Source organism: Conger conger, chromosome 2 (genome assembly GCF_963514075.1).
Source record: "Conger conger chromosome 2, fConCon1.1, whole genome shotgun sequence".
Classification (NCBI taxonomy): domain Eukaryota; kingdom Metazoa; phylum Chordata; class Actinopteri; order Anguilliformes; family Congridae; genus Conger; species Conger conger.
In genome coordinates, this window is record NC_083761.1 from 83,755,789 (window position 1) to 83,773,848 (window position 18,060).

The following is an 18,060-nucleotide window of genomic DNA, read 5'->3' on the forward strand; positions in this document are numbered from 1 at the left end:
CATGATACCATTAATGAACCGGTAATGAATGCATTATGAACATGTCAATGGTGACGTACAGTATATGTTTTATGAAAGCCTTATTTATTTATTTACCCACCCTGATGAGTTCTGCAGTGAATCACCCACCATAATACCATGAAGTGGAATACTTAATAAGTCCATAAAAAAACACCCAATCCCAACTACCACAACTTTACAAAATTCACCATACATTTGAGAAAGAATTCTAGAAATCATTTTCATGATTAAGAAAATGATACTTTGAAGCCTTTTCACACAATGTCGATGCTGGCATATGAGCAGTAATTATGACACAAATTAAATTAAATTACAATCACTTTGTAGATGCTCATACAGAGTGATATCCAGTGATAAATAACTTTATTACATCATATTCTGTGAATAAGTTGTGGCAACATTGAGTATTATCAAAAATCTATTACTGACACATTCTACTGTAATTTTGGTGGTTTCTGTTTGTAAGTGTTACACATGCAGGGTCTAGGGTTTACCAGTGGATATCAGGGTGCTTTCTTTACTGAGTGGTCTTCTGCTGTCTGTGTTGGACACTCTCATTAGAGTGACTTGTGATGTACTGAGTACTGGGGAGCTCCTGGCTCCACTCTCCCACCCTCACCTGCCAGGAAACTCCCTGGATTCACTATGAATAATAATGCAGGCATCAGCCATCTGAGAGACACACGGCTATAATGATGGATAATACTCATAACTGCTATATGATCTGAGCCCCGTCTACAGCTCTGACTGCTCTATTTAAACAGTGTGAGATCTGCCCACCCAGTGAGGAGGAGTTGATGCAAACTGTGAGCTCTTCCTTCTACATTTACCTCTCTGCACTGAGGGAGGAGGGACTGTTGTTGGAGACTGACTGTAGGACTATCATCACAGACTGCATTCAAAGACTTTCATCATGACTGTTATAACCAGCCTGCTTCTGATTACAGTCTTCTTTACAAGTATGTTTTAATTTCCCATTAATTTAATTTTTACTGAAATGTTATTTTGTGAGGTTGTGGATTATAGGACTAAGTCTTTCTTCATTTCACAGGTGTTGAGTGTCAGACACTGACTGAGTCTGAACCAGCAGTTAAAAAGCCTGGAGAATCCCACAGACTGACCTGTACAGCCTCTGGGTTCACATTCAGCAGCTCCTATATGAACTGGGTCAGACAGGCTCCTGGGAAGGCACTGGAGTGGGTTGCCTATATTAACCCTAGCAGTGGCACCATCTACTATTCCGAGTCTGTTCAGGGAAGATTCACCATCTCCAGAGACAACTCCAACAACAAGTTGTATTTACAGATGAACAGCCTGACAGCTGAAGACACTGCTGTGTATTACTGTGCCAGAGACGCACAGTGAGAGAGAGTGAGAGGAGAGCCGCACAAAAACCTCTTCCCCTTTATCACATAGAGCTACAGCAGAGAGCCCTGGAATGAACTCTGCTGTATGAAGTGAAACTCAGGGTTTCTGTTATAAATATCACTGAAGTGTTCTGTTCTTTTGTTCTCATTCATACTATTAGATGCCTGATAATTCTTGGACATTAAATACCCTTCCGAGTCACCTGCTAACCAGCAGACTGTATTGCTGTTCTTTTCTTGACTATATTACATTCCAAAGTTTCAAAGTTTCGAATATATATTCAAAAACTTACATTCACAGAAAGATGTTTCATACTTTCACCGACCTCTTTAAATATCAAGTAAATATTGCATAAATGTTTCCCAAATGGTCCACTGTCTCTTACGTTCAACACACCACACTATATATTTATTTACTGTAAAATATAAACAAGCAGGCTGCTTTCATATTTGTTTAAACTGTATTGGCTTAATGGCACAATATTACTTATTACTGTCATTGAGGTGTAAGAGGACCACTTATGTAAATGGAAACTTTACCACTCTTACAAAAGGTCCAGATGTAAACTTTCCTGTTCTTTGTCATATCTGCAAACCATTAACACAACACATTTTATACTAAAAGCGTCTGTGTTATTCATGGAAACATGAAATCTGCCAGTATTTACATTTGTTTTTCAGGATTACATTAATTTCCAGGATCATGTCCTGAAAGTAAGGGACAATTGGGAATACTTTATTGGTATGTACAGTACTGTGCAAAAGTCTTAGGCACCTGTATAACATTCTGTACAGATAAGATTCTTTCAAAAATAATTAGCAGAAGAGTTAAAAACTGAATCAAATCAATAGTTTTCGTGACCACCCTTCGGCGTTAAAACTAATCACTTCCCTGAGATAGCCAACGCTGTCCTGCAATTCTATAAGACAATCAGCAGGGAGGTTGTTCCAAGCATGTTGGAAAAGTTGCCACAGTTCTTCTGCAGACTTTGGATGGCTCCTTGCTTCTGAAGTTTTTTGTAAAAATTAGTAAATTGTTGACAGTAATATATTACTTGTTAAAAATTAAATACAAAAATGTCTAAATCTTTTGGAAAATGAATATTTGGAAATCTCAAATGTGTTCTTTTATACTATACATGGACTTATCTATACTCTTTGGGGTAAAGGATGATTGTAATTGAGTACATTATCATTGGACACTTGGACAAAAAGTCCTACAAGCTTCTTGGTAAATCTGTAGTAATTAATAAAACTTGACCAATTTGCTAATCTGCTGTTTCAATTACCATCCAGGAGGGGGCAGCAGTGCTCCTCATAAAGGATATTCTGACCGTCTGAATTTATCTTGTTTTTCTCCATCCTCCAACCCCCAGAGATTAAACAAATTAATCCGACCGTATTTCCTATAAAAGCCCCTGAGAATTCTCCTCCCAACACAAGAGCATCACCTGTAATCTAATCTAATCTAATCTAATCTAACCTAATCTCATCCTCGTGGAGATCTAGTGTCTTCTCCTCATCCCTCTCCTTCTCCTCTTTTGAATTTCATGCGGTTTCTGTTACTTTGCCGTGCAAACTGTTTATTATTGTTGTTTATCGCCCCCCGGGTCCTCTGGGGAACTTCTTGGATAAGATGGACATCCTCCTCAGCTCCTCACCAGTCAATGACACCCCCCTGGTCCTCCTGGGTGACTTCAACCTCAACTCAGAGTCCACCCAGTCTACCTTTCTCTCCCTCCTCTCTTCTTTTGACCTTACCCTCACTCTTTCCCCTCCCACCCACAAAGCAGGCAACCTTCTTGACCTCATCTTCACAAGGAGCTGCACAACAACCAACCTCTCTGTAACACCACTCCATATATCTGACCACTCCTTCATCTCTTTCTCTCTTCCACTCTCCTCTAACACCCATCCATCTCTCTCACCATCCACTGTCACCTGTCGACGGAACCTACGCCACCTGTCTTCCTCCACCCTCTCATCTACAATCCTCTCCTCCCTACCATCCGTGGAGTCTTTCTCTCGACTGTCTCCCGATGATGCGGCTACAACTCTCATGTCCTCCCTCTCATTTTCCTTTGACTCTCTGTGTCCCCTCCCCACCAAACTAGCTCGGGCCTCCCCCCCCAGTCCTTGGCTGTTTGATGCTCTACGAGCTGTCCGAACCGAACTGCGGGCGGCGGAGAGAAAATGGAAAAGGTCCTGTCTCCCCAGTGATATAGCTTCCTTCCATGCCCTCTTATCATCTTTCCATTCCTCTGTCTCTCTAGCTAAATCTTCCTTCTTTCACTCGAAAATTAACGCGGCCGCCTCTAATCCCCGCAAACTGTTTTCAACTTTCTTCTCTCTTCTGGCCCCCCCACCCCCCTCATCACTCACACCTGATGACTTTGTCTCCTTCTTTGAAAAGAAGGTCGATGCTATTCGCAATTCCTTCTCCCAACCCTCCGCCCCTGCTGACCCTCCTACCCTCCCCAACTCCCTAACCTCCTTTTCTCCCCTCTCTGACGCCGACCCACTGAAACTCCTTACTTCCCACCGCTCAACCACCTGTCCTCTTGACCTGATGACATTCTCCCTTTTCTCTCCTCTCTAATCAACACCTCCCTCTCTTCCGGCACCATGCCCTCTTCCCTGAAGAGGGCCAGAGTCACTCCCTTGCTCAAAAAACCTACTCTTGACCCCTCTGCCCTGAACAACTACCGGCCTGTCTCTCTTCTTCCCTTTCTCGCTAAAACTCTGGAATGGGCGGTCTGCTCCCAACTGTCCACTTATCTTCTCCAGAACAATCTCCATGACCCCAACCAGTCTGGCTTCAAGAGTGGCCACTCCACTGAGACTGCCCTGCTCGCGGTCACTGAGGCACTCCACTCTGCTAAAGCAAAATCCCTCTCCTCTGTCCTCATCTTCCTCGACCTGTCGGCCGCCTTCGATACAGTCAACCATGAGATTCTGCTCTCATCGCTGTCTGGGATGGGTGTCACAGGGTCTGCACTCGCTTGGTTTTCCTCCTACCTCTCTGGTCGCTCCTACCAGGTGACTTGGAGGGGTTCAGTCTCCGACCCTCACCCCCTACGAACTGTCCCGCAGGGCTCAGTTCTTGGGCCTCTCCTCTTCTCGCTATACACCATGTCTCTTGGTTCTGTTATCTCTTCCCATGGCTTTTCTTATCATTCTTACGCTGATGACACCCAACTCTTTATATCCTTCCCCCCCGACACCCAAGTCACCACACGGATCTCTGCCTGCTTGGCTGATATCTCTGCGTGGATGACTTCCCACCACCTGAAGCTCAACCTTGCCAAAACTGAGCTTCTCTACATCCCTGCTAAGTCCTCTCCGTCAATCGACCTCTCATTGACTGTTGAGGACTTTGTAGTTTCCTCCTCCCGTATGGCAAAGAATCTTGGGGTGACTCTTGATAACTGCCTCACCCTGGCTCCACAAGTATCCTCCACTGCCAGAACCTGCAGGTTCTTTCTGTATAATATACGCCGTACCCGTCATCTCCTGACTGAGAAAGCCACCCAGCTCCTAGTCCAGGCGCTCGTTATTTCCCGCCTGGATTACTGCAACTCCCTCCTAGCCGGTCTCCCAGCATGTGCCATCAAGCCCCTCCAGCTGGTCCATAATGCTGCAGCCCGCCTGATCACCAGTCAGCCCAGGTCGGCTCATGTCACCCCGCTTCTCATTGGCCTCCACTGGCTTCCTATTGCCGCACGCATCCGTTTCAAGGCCCTAGTGTTGGCATTTCAGGCTGCTAAGGGGACTGCCCCACCTTCCAGACAATCCCTGATCACTCCCTACTCCCCAGCTAGACCACTCTGGTCTGCCAGCTCTGGTCGCCTTATGGTTCCCTCTCTACGTGCACCTGGCGGTCGAGCTGCACGTTCACGCCTGTTTTCCGTTCAGGTTCCTCAGTGGTGGAATGACTTGCCTACTACTGTCAGAACAGCAGAATCCCTCCCCCTATTTCAACGCAGACTCAAAACCCACATTTTCAAACTCTACCTTAGTCCTCCCTCCTGATTTCCCCAGCCCCTCCTTTCTGATATCCCTATCCTTGTCTAACCCCCCCCCCAAAAAAAATAAAATAAAATAAAATAAAATGCACTTATGATGACAACTATGTTTAGAACAGCATTTCATGTGTATTTTGCTAGTTCTGGATGTGATGCTTTGACTTATGGTAGAACCTATGCACTTGTAAATTGCTCTGGATTAAAAGCATCTGCCAAATGACTAAAATGTAAATGTAAATGTAAGACAGAGAGGGAGATCTGTGTGTGACAATGGGAGCTATTGTAGCATTAGCAGTGTTACTGGGAACTTTCTCTTGTAAGTGACCATGCTGTATTAAGATTTTCTATTTTGAAATACAATTATTTGGTGATGTTTTCCAGTTTTTCTTACTTTCAATCTTATGTAAATTATTAGATATTTATTTATTTATTTTCTGTTTATTTATATGATTGTATTGCTTTATGAGATACACATATTTTTCATTTCTTTCTGCACAGATGGTCACCGTGTTGAACTGTGTTGCTGTGGTTGTAACTCCAGGACACTCTCTGACCATCTCCTGTAAAGTCTCTGGATATTCCCTCACAAGCACCTACTGTACAGGCTGGATCCGACAGCCTGCAGGGAAAGCTCTGAAGTGGGTTTGGATCATTTGCTATGATGGAAGCACTGCTTATGAAGATTCTCTAAAAAACAAGTTCACCATCTCCAGAGACACCTCCAGTAACACAGTGTCTTTACAAGGAAGCAGCCTGCAGACTGGAGACACTGCTGTGTATTACTGTGCCCGAGAGTCACAGTGCTGCAAAGCTACAGCAGGGCTGTACAAAAACCCTCCCTGATGAGTTCTGCAGTAAAACATACACCATAATACTATAATGTGGAATACATAGTAAGTACTTAAAAATCAAAAACGCGAGAAATAAATCTATTAAATGCATTTAAGAAACTTATGCTTTGAAGCATTTGAACACAATGAATATGGTAGCATATTAGTAGTAATTATGACACAAATTAAATTCAATTACACTTTGTAGATGCTCATACAGAGTGATATCCAGTGATAAATAACTTTATTACTACATTTCAGAACTGACCATCATATACTGACCATACCATATAATAAGTCGTAGCAACATGGAGTAAATATTAATTCATCAGAATTTTTAATCAAAAGCCTATTTCTGACACGTTCCACAATAATGTTGGTGGAAGAAGGTTTATGTTCGTAAGTGTTACATATGCAGGGTCAAGTGTTTAACACTGGATATCAGGGTGCTTTCTGTACGGAGTGGTCCTATGCTGTCTGTGTTGGACACTCTCATTAGAGTGACTTGTGATGTACTGGGCACTGGGGAGCTCCTGGCTCCACTCTCCCACCCTCACCTGCCAGGAAACTCCCTGGATTCACTATGAAAAATAATGATGTCATCAGACATGGAAGAGAGACACACGGCTGTAATGATGGATAATACTCATAACTGCTATATGATCTGAGCCCCGTCTACAACTCTGACTGCTCTATTTAAACAGTGTGAGATCTGCCCGCCCAGTGAGGAGGAGTTGATGCAAACTCTGAGCTCTTCCTTCTACATTTACCTCTCTGCACTGAGGGAGGAGGGACTGTTGTTGGAGACTGACTGCAGGACTATCATCACAGACTGCAGTCAAAGACTTTCACCATGACTGTTATAACCAGCCTGCTTCTGATTACAGTGTTCTTTACAAGTATGGCTTAATCCATTTTTCATTTCATTTGACACTCATTTTCTTTGTGAGGTTGTGAATTGTGAGTACTTAGTCTTTCTTCATTTCACAGGTGTTCAATGTCAGACACTGACTGAGTCTGAACCAGCAGTTAAAAAGCCTGGAGAATCCCACAAACTGACCTGTACAGCCTCTGGGTTCACATTCAGCAGCTACTATATGGCTTGGATCAGACAGGCTCCTGGGAAGGGTCTGGAGTGGGTGGCCAGTGATGTTGGTTATGCCAATACTGTTAAGGGAAGATTTACCTTCTCCAGAGACAACAGCAAGAACCAGCTGTATTTACAGATGAACAGCCTGACAGCTGAAGACACTGCTGTGTATTACTGACACAGAGACCCACAGTGAGAGAGAGTGAGGGGAGAGCCGCACAAAAACCTCTTCCCCTTTATCACACAGTGCTACAGCAGAGAACTGGATCTAATGAATTGATAAAATAACAATGCTATTCTTAAATTAAAGATTCATATAAAATTTGTGTAAAACATTTTTGTGGTTTATTTTATACACATTTCTACAAGAATAACTTTCAACCATACATTTATATTTTAGTCATTTGGCAGACGCTTTTTATCCAAAGCGACTTACAAGTGCATAGGTTCTTCCACAAGTTAAAGCAACTCATCCATAACTAGTAAAATTCACATGAAGTACTGTTCTAAACATACAGTCATCATGAATGCAATTTTATTTATTTATTTTTTTAGGGTTAGAAAAGAGGGATGGGAATATCGGAAAGAGGGGGGGGGGGGGGGGTAGGACTAGGGTACAGTTTGAAAAGGTGTGTTTTTAGTCTGTGTCGAAATAGGAGGAGAGATTCTGCTGTCCTGACAGTGGTAGGCAATTCATTCCACCACTGAGGAAACAGAACGGAAAACAGGCGTGAACGTGCAGCTCGACCAACCATACAAAGGTTGTCCCCATTCATATTAATCAGATTCGAATGCATTTTTGGAGAAACAAAAGCTTAACATCAACAGTTTCAATTATTCTCTCAATAGTAAACATTACATTCTCACCACCTACTCCACTCAGCTCCTTGTTCAAGCTCCTTGTTCAAGCAGTAGTCCTGTCCCACCTGGACTATTGCAATTCTCTGCTGGCTGGCCTTCCAGCATCTGCCATCAGACCCCTACAACTGATCCAGAATGCTGCAGCCCATCTGGTATTCAATGTTCCCAGACATTCACATGTCACCCCCCTGCTCAGCAACCTCCACTGGCTGCCTGTTATCGCTCGCATCAAATTTAAAACTTTGGTGCTCGTATACCAGGCGGTAAAGGGATCAGCCCCTGTATATATTCAATCACTTATCAAGACCTATACACCAACAAGACTCCTCCGTTCTGCCACTTCGTGCCATCTGGCGCCTCCCCCTCGCCACACCTGCACTTCACGCTCACGACTGCTGTCTGTCCTGGTCCCACGGTGGTGGAATGACCAACCGGTAGATGTCAGAATGGCAGAGTCTCTGACCTCCTTCAAGCGCAGACTGAAGACTCATCTCTTCAGGCTACACCTTTCCCTCCCTAACTCACCAGCATGATTAGCCTTATATATGCCATTGACTGTAATGGCACTTATGTAGAGATTGTATAGATATTGTTACTTGTATAGATATTGCTGTTTTTTTTTGTATTAGCTATTGTATTGTTGTACTCAGGGTATTCTAGCTGCCAACTGTGGCATGCTAGTTCGGAAGTTGATTGTATTCTTCAGGGGTTCTGATTATCTGTATGTTTACACTAGGACTCGGAACTGTACTGTCCTCTCAGGTCCTCTTGGCACTTGTACTTGCGTTTGATCTGCACTTCGTTGTACGTCGCTCTGGATAAGAGCGTCTGCTAAATGCCATGTAATGTAATGTAACAGGCATTTAGCAGACGCTCTTATCTAGAGCGACAAACAATGAATCATGTGGTTATGATATGCACCCAATGGCATTGTTTATTCAATTCAATTCAATTCAATTCAAACTTTAGTTCAGACTCAGAGTCCAGATGAAAGACAAGACACATTTTTGTGACCTAAGTGGAATGTATTCCAGTGTGTAGAAATTTGTGTCATAACTACATGAGCTTTAATTCTGGAACAATATAATGAATCGATCATTACAGTTACTGGTGTAAATTCCGGAGTAATGCTGGTGGAAGCAGTCTGCTGTTTTAATTCTCCTCCAGGAGGGGGCAGCAGTGCTCCTATAATGGATATTCTGACCCTCTGAATTTATCTTGTTTTTCCCCTTCCTCCAACCCCTAGAGATTTAAACAAATTCAGCCCACAGTATTTCCTATAAAAGCCCCAGAGAACTCTCCTCCCAACTCAGGAGCAGAGAGTGAGATCTGTGGGTGACAATGGGAGCTATTTGTAGCATTCGCAGTGTTTCTGGGAACTTTATCCTGTAAGTGGGCAAGCTTTATCAAGATTCTATATTTTACATGAGATTATTCTCAAATATTTATATAAGCTTTATTTGAATAATTTAAAATAAATCATTTATGACAGTTTTTCTGTTTATTTCATTAATTATATTATTTTATCATATCCTCACAAACCTTTTTCTTATTTCTGTCTCCACAGACAGTCAAGGTGTTGAACTCACACAGCCAGGCTCTATGGTAGTAACACCAGGAAAGCCTTTAACCATCTCCTGTAAAGTCTCTGGGTATTCCCTGACTGATAGCAGCTATGCTACACACTGGATCCGACAGCCTGCAGGGAAAGCTCTGGAGTGGATTGGAATCATAGTTTACAATGGAGGCACTGCTTATAAAGATTCACTAAAGAACAAGTTCACCATCTCCAGAGACACCTCCAGTAACACAGTATCTTTACAAGGGAGCAGCCTGCAGACTGGAGAAACAGCTGTGTATTACTGTGCCTCATACACACAGTGCAGCAAAGCTACAGCAGGGCTGTACAAAAACCCACCCTGATGAGTGTAGTGGTAGAACACAAACATTGAAGAGCTCAGTGAAGTCTGCACCCCATATAACCAGAACATTAATTCAAATATGTCAATGGCACACGGGTTTGGGACCCGTGTTTGGAACGCAAAAGTTGTGGTTTTGATTCCCAGCTGGATTGTACACATTCAGAAGGCTTTTCCTGGACTGTCTGACTGATAATCCAGCTGCATCAATGGAGTTTATGAATGTCACTGACATTTAGTTTCATGATACCATTAATGAACCAGTAATGAATGCATTATGAACATGTGAAAGGTGACATACAGTATATGCTTTATCCATCCATCCATCCATCATCTTAACCCGCTTATCCTGAACACGGTCGCAGGGGGGCTGGAGTCTATCCCAGAATACATTGGGCGAAAGGCAGGAATACACCCTGGACAGGTTGCCAGTCCATCACAGGGCACCAACTATCACACCTTTACAAAATTCACCAAACATTTGAGAGAGAAATCTATTAAATGCATTTCGATGAGTCGGAAGATTATGCTTTGAAACCTTTCAACACAATGACTGCTGGCATATGAGCAGTAATTATGACACAAATTAAATTAAATTACAATCACTTTGTAGATGCTCATACAGAGTGAAATCCAATTAAAAATAACTTTATTACTGCATTTCAGAACTGACCATCATTTTATTCTGTGAATAAGTCGTAGCATCATAGAAGTATTAATCCATTTGAAATTTTAATCAAAAACCTATTACTGACAAGTTTCACACTAATGTTCGTGGAATCATTTTTCCCTTTGTAAGTGTTACATATGCAGGGTCCAGTGTTTAGCACTGGATATCAGGGTGATTTCTGTACTGAGTGGTCCTATGCTGTCTGTGTTGGACACTCTCATTAGAGTGACTTGTGATGTACTGAGTACTGGGGAGCTCCTGGCTCCACTCTCCCACCCTCACCTGCCAGGAAACTCCCTGGATTCACTAGGAATAATAATGCAGTCATCAGCCATGGAAGAGAGACACACGGCTGTAATGATGGATAATACTCATAACTGCTATATGATCTGAGCCCCGTCTACAGCTCTGACTGCTCTATTTAAACAGTGTGAGATCTGCCCACCCAGTGAGGAGGAGTTGATGCAAACTCTGAGCTCTTCCTTCTACATTTACCTCTCTGCACTGAGGGAGGAGGGACTGTTGTTGGGAGACTGACTGTAGGACTATCATCACAGACTGCAGTCAAAGACTTTCACCATGACTATCATAACCAGCCTGCTTCTCATTACAGTGTTCTTTACAAGTATGTTTTAATCTGCCATTCATTTCATTTTCACTGCAATTGTATTTGTGATGTTGTTAATTATCAATATCTATGTCTCTCTTCATTTCCCAGGTGTTGAATGTCAGACACTGACTGAGTCTGAACCAGCAGTTAAAAAGCCTGGAGAATCCCACAAACTGACCTGTACAGCCTCTGGGTTCACATTCAGTGGCTTATATCTGCACTGGATCAGACAGGCTCCTGGGAAGGGACTGGAGTGGGTTGCCTATATTAGTGCTAGCGGTGGCACCATCTACTATTCTCAGTCTGTTCAGGGAAGATTCACCATCTCCAGAGACAACTCCAACAGCAAGCTGTATTTACAGATGAACAGCTTGACAGCTGAAGACACTGCTGTGTATTACTGTGCCAAAGAGTCACAGTGAGAGAGAGTGAGGGGAGAGCCGCACAAAAACCTCTTCCTCTTTATCACACAGAGATACAGCAGAGAGCCCTGGAATTAATTCTGCTGTATGAAATGAAACTCAGGGTTTCTGTTAGAAATATCACTGAAGTGTTCTGTTCTTTTGGCCTAATTCATGCTAATAGATGCTGGTTCATTCTTGGGCATCATTTATATACCTTTTAGAGTCACCTGCTAATCTGCAGGCTATAAGGCTGTTGTGCCTCTACAACATTCGGTTTGTGATCATTGTGATCAGGATGACGAGTCAGAGAAAACGTACATTGCCAGAAACATGTTTCACACTGACACCAACCTCACATGGATATTTAAAAAATATCTACATCTTGCATAAATATTTCCCAAATGGTCCACTGTCTCATATGTTCAACGCACTATATTTTTATTTTCTGCAAAATATAAACAAGCAGGCTGCTTTCATGTTTGTTTGAACTGGATTGGCTTAATGAGACAATTTTTCTTATTACTGTCATTGAGGTGGAAGAGGACCACTTCTGTAAATGTAAATGTGCACTTTACCACTCTTACACTGACAAAAGGTCCAGATAAAATCCATCTTGCTCTTTCTCATATCTGCAAACCATTATTATACTAAAATCATCTGTGTTATTCATGGAAACATGGACAGAAATCTGCCGTCCTTTACATTTGTTTTTCAGCATTACATTTATTTCCAGTATAATGCACTGAAAATAAGGGGAATTTGTTTTCATAATACTGTATTGGTATGTAGATTTCAGAGATATGTGGAGTTGTCTGTACTCTTTGGGGCAAGGGAGGACTGTAAATAAGCACATTATCATTGGACCGAAGAAGTCCAGATACAAAGATCTTGGTAAATCTGTAGATCATGAATAAAACTTGAGCAGCTTGCTGATCTGCTCTTTTAATTCTCCTCCAGGAGGGGGCAGCAGTGCTCCTCATAATGGATATTCTGACCCTCTGAATTTATCTTGTTTTTCTCCTTCCTCCAACCCCCAGAGATTTAAACAAATTCAGCCCACAGTATTTCCTATAAAAACCCCTGAAAATTCTACTCCCAACACAGGAGCATCACCTGTAAGACCGAGAGGGAGATCTGTGTGTGACAATGGGAGCTATTGTAGCATTAGCAGTGTTACTGGGAACTTTCTCTTGTAAGTAACAATGCTGTATTTAGATTTTCTGTTTTGAAATACAATTATTTGGTGATGTTTTCAAGTTTTACTTACTTTAAATATTATGTAAATATTAAATATTTCCATTTTTCTTTCTTCATGTTTTCTGGTTATTTATATAATTATATTGCTTAATGAGATAGATTTCTTTCTTATTTCTGTCTCCACAGATGGTCACTGTGTTGAACTCACACAGCCAGGCTCTATGATAGTAAAACCAGGACAGCCTTTAACCATCTCCTGCAAAGTCTCATATTCAGTGAGCAGCTATGGTACACACTGGATCCGCCAGCCGGCAGGGAAAGCTCTGGAGTGGATTGGAGCTATATGGTTGGGTGGAAGCACTGATTACAAAGATTCACTAAAGAACAAGTTCACCATCTCCAGAGACACCTCCAGTAACACAGTGTCTTTCCAAGGGAGCAGCCTGCAGACTGGAGATACAGCTGTGTATTACTGTGCACGAAACACACAGTGCAGCAAAGCTACAGCAGGGCTATACAAAAACCCACCCTGATGAGTGTAGTGGTAGAACACAAACATTGAAGAGCTCAGTGAAGCGTGCACCCCATATAACCAGAACCTGAATTAAAATAGTTGAAATTGTACTTCCCTCGAGGGTTTTCAGCGCACTTATCCCTGGTTATGGGTATGCACTTTGTTGTATGTCGCTCTGGATAAGAGCGTCTGCCAAATGCCATTAATGTAATGTAATGTAATGTGAAAAATGTCATGTAATGTGATGTAGAATGGAATCTGGAACCTGTGTTTGGAACTCAAAAGTTGTAGGTTCAATTCCCAGCTGGATTGTACACATTCAGAAGGCTTTTCCTGGACTGTCTGACTGATAATCCAGCTGCATCAATGGAGTTCATGAATGTCACTGACATTTAGTTTCATGATACCATTAATTAATTGGGAGTGAATGCTTTATGGACATGTGAAAGGGACCATCCAGTGTATGCTTTATGAAATAATTATTTATATATACATTTATTTATTCATTTATGCATAGAATTTCTGTCACACTTTATTACTCAATTCTAGAGGCATGTAGTTCATTATTGACACTGAAATAAAGAAGTCTGCCTGATTTCTTTATGATTGTCTTTGTAAATGAGAAAATCTTCACTGTATGCAATTAAAAGTTCCAGATACAATCCTTCCTGCACTTTGTGCATTTATATAATATCTGATATTGAAATCATAACTAAGTTAATATTAATTCTGAATTCACCCCATTAGCTTTGTTACTGATCTACTGACCCTCTGAACTTAACTTGTTTTTCTCCTTCCTCCAACCCCCAGAGATTTAAACAAATTCAGCCCACCGTATTTCCTATGAAAGCCCCTGAGAATTGATGCATCAGCACTAACACCTGCAGGCCTGTAGACCACACCATGAGAAACAGCTTCATACAGGGACCTCAGAGCAGTCCCTCAAGCTTTTCTTCAGCTTTTCAATAAAAGAACATACATTGGCAGATTGAGATAATCAATAAGAGAGGGGGTTGGCAGTCCATCAGTAAGAACATGGTTGCACACCCCATCCTAAAACACACCTCTCAGTGCAGGGGTCTCAAACTCCAGTCCTGGAGGTCTGCAGTCTCTGCTGGTTTCTGTGATTTCCTCTCAATCAGCAGCCATTTTAGGTCTTGAAAAAAATCATGCAGACTCCCTCCAATCAGAGACTTAAATTAAACATGGAATACATAAAAAACCAGCAGACACAGCACCCCTCCAGGATTTGAGTTTGAGATCTCTGTGATTAAGTGCAAGGTGTGTTCCAATGTTACATTGTCATTTTAGCACAATGTTCCAACACTTTCTCATCAATAAAAACATTCTGCTCCTTTATATATTTCACTAGATTTGCCGCAAACTGTACTTGGGTTCTACTGGTCAAAACTAATAAATGCTGAATTGACCTCACTAGTCATATTCCTCTATTCAGCATGGACTCCTGTTGTATGGCAGTGACTCTCACTGCACTGACTCACCTCCCACAGCCTGCAGTGACTCCACAGTTATGACTCTTCCAGTCTGCTCTGACTCCCTGGGCGTGCCATCTCTTTGAGTGAAAACAGGAAGGTCTGTATGCAAATCAGGCCTGTGTGTCCCCTGCTATAACAGACCTTGTGTATTACTGTTCCCGACGCACAAAGCAACGTTAGAGCTGTACAAAAACCCACACTGATGAGTTTCTCAGTTCTCATGAGGACACAGAATAATCAATAAAATAATGCCTCCTAATTATCATACATTTGAGAAAAATAAATCTATTGAATGCATTTTTCATGAATGAGAAAATTATGCTTTGAATCCCATGAACTTCATTGCTACATTGATAGAACAGATTATTCTGTGAATTCGTCATAGCAACAATAAATTCATCTGAAGTTGTAATAATCAAAAAATCTATTATTGACAAGTTGGTAATGATTTTTTCTTTTTGTAAGTGACACAGATGCAGGGTCCAGTGCAAACTCTAGATATCAGGGTGATTTCGGTGCTGAGTGGTCCTATGCTGTCTGTGTTGGACACTCTCATTAGAGTGACTTGTGAAGCGTGAGTCCTGAGTACTGGGGAGCTCCTGGCTCCACTCTCCCACCCTCACCTGCCAGGAAACTCCCTGAATTCACTCTGAATAATAATGCAGTCATCAGCCATGGAAGAGAGACACACGGCTGTAATGATGGATAATACTCATAACTGCTATATGATCTGAGCCCCGTCTACAGCTCTGACTGCTCTATTTAAACAGTGTGAGATCTGCCCACCCAGTGAGGAGGAGTTGATGCAAACTCTGAGCTCTTCCTTCTACATTTACCTCTCTGCACTGAGGGAGGAGGGACCATTGTTGGACATTGACTGTAGGACTATCAGCACAGACTGCAGTCAAAGACTTTCACCATGACTGTTATAACCAGCCTGCTTCTGATTACAGTGGTCTTTACAAGTATGGCTTAATCCATTTTTCATTTAATTTGACACTCATTTTCTTTCTTTCTTTATTTCACAGGTGTTGAATATCAAACACTGAGTCTGAACCAGCAGTTAAAAAGCCTGGAGAATCCCACAAACTGACCTGTACAGCCTCTGGGTTCACATTCACATTCTGGAGTGGGTTGCCTATGTTGGCACCCATCTACTATTCCCAGTCTGTTCAGGGAAGATTCACTGTATCCAGAGACGACTCCAACAGCAAGCTGTATTTATAGATGAACAGCCTGACAGCTGAAGACACTGCTGTGTATTACTGTGCCAGAGAGTCACAGTGAGAGAGAGTGAGGGGAGAGCCGCACAAAAACCTCTTCCCCTTTATCACACAGAGCCACAGCAGAGAGCCCTGGAATGAACTCTGCTGTATGAAGTGAAACTCAGACACAGCAGACACAATGACCCTCCAGGATTTGAGTTTGAGATCTCTGTAACTTAGTGCAAGATGTGTCCCAATGTTACACTGTCGATTTGGATGAATGTTCTCACACTTTCTAATCAAAAACAACTTCTGGCTCCTGAATATATTTGACCTGATTTTCCCCCAAATTAAATTGCACTGTTTCCCTGACTTAGGTTTTACCTTTGAAATGTTCAAACTCTCATTTTTATAATTAAAGGAGAGAAAATAACAAGTACAATAATTATTTCAGTAATGCAGTTCCTTTGCTTTGGATATTGAAAACTGATGCATCCTCTTTATCTCTTCTGGTCTGACTCTATCTCAGAGACGAGTCAGTCAATTGAACTCTTCTTTGAACATGATTCTTCTGTTGTATTTTGACTCTGCTGAATCAACAATTTCTTCATGAACAGGCCAAACTGATTTCATTCCTGTTTTGTACTTGAACTTTTCAGGTCAAAGCTGATAAATTTTGAATTGACCTCACTGGTCATATTCCTCTATTCAGCATGGACTTTACAACCAGGACAGAGATGATATGAGACTCCTGACCCAGACAACTTCACAGGGACTAGTCTGAAATAAGAGACACTAAACCACACTCACCTCAGAGAAATGTACTCTTTTTAATGGACAGAGGAGGCGATGTAACAACGTTTTCCTCAGAGTCAAAAACAGACAGTTCTGTCTCTGACCTGTACACCATATACATATACATCAACAAGACCCCTCCGTTCTGCCACTTCGTGCCATCTGGCGCCTCCCCCTCGCCACACCTGCACTTCACGCTCACGACTGCTGTCTGTCCTGGTCCCACGGTGGTGGAATGACCGGTGGATGCCAGAACGGCAGAGTCTCTGACCTCCTTCAAGCGCAGACTGAAGACCCATCTCTTCAGGCTACACCTTTCCCTCCCCAACTCACAATCACCGTGATTAGCCTTAGACCGTAATGGCACTTATGTATAGATATCCTTACTTGTATAGGTATTGTTGTTTTTATTGGCTGTTGTATTTTTGTATTCTAGCTGCCAATTGTGGTATGCTAGTTTGAAAGTTGATTGTACTCTTCAAGGGTTCTGAATTTCTGTATGTTTATACTAGGACTCGGAACTGTACTGTCCTCTCAGGTCCACTTTTGCACTTGTTCTTGTGTTTAATTTGCACTTTGTTGTACGTCGCTCTGGATAAGAGCATCTGCTAAATGCCACGTAATGTAATGTAATGTAACAAGATGTCCATCTCATTCAGGTACACTGCAGTTCTGTCTCTGACCACAAGATGTCCATCTCACAACCATGAATACATGATTGAGCATTTACAATCAAAAATTAATCAGTTTATGGAAAATTGTCTTTAAATGTGTCAAAAATATCCAGTATGCACTCTTTCTTTTGCAGGAATCAACCCACAAGATTACTTCATGACTGATATTGCCTTTTAAATGTTTCATAAATAATTAACTTTTTTAATGTTTATTCATTTTTGTTCCTTTCTGTTTCTTCATGTTTTATTATGAAGTGACAGAACATGGAGAGGTGCTGTTTTCCCATAAATGTAGTCTCCTAACTGTAAATCCTAATATTAATATAAATGACAAAATCAACTACATTTCTGTGCAGGGTTACAGAAATGAATGTGTGTTGTA

The 18,060-nt window shown here is 41.9% G+C and overlaps 1 gene segment (V, D, J or C); it reads left to right on the plus strand.

Annotated features, from left to right (window-relative positions):
* The first annotated feature begins 882 nt into the window (after positions 1-882).
* LOC133121401 (Ig heavy chain V region 914-like) lies at positions 883-15,087 on the plus strand. The segment is given in 3 exon segments: positions 883-980; positions 1,073-1,372; positions 15,020-15,087. Coding segments are annotated over 3 exon segments (414 nt in total).
* Positions 15,088-18,060: the final 2,973 nt, after the last annotated feature.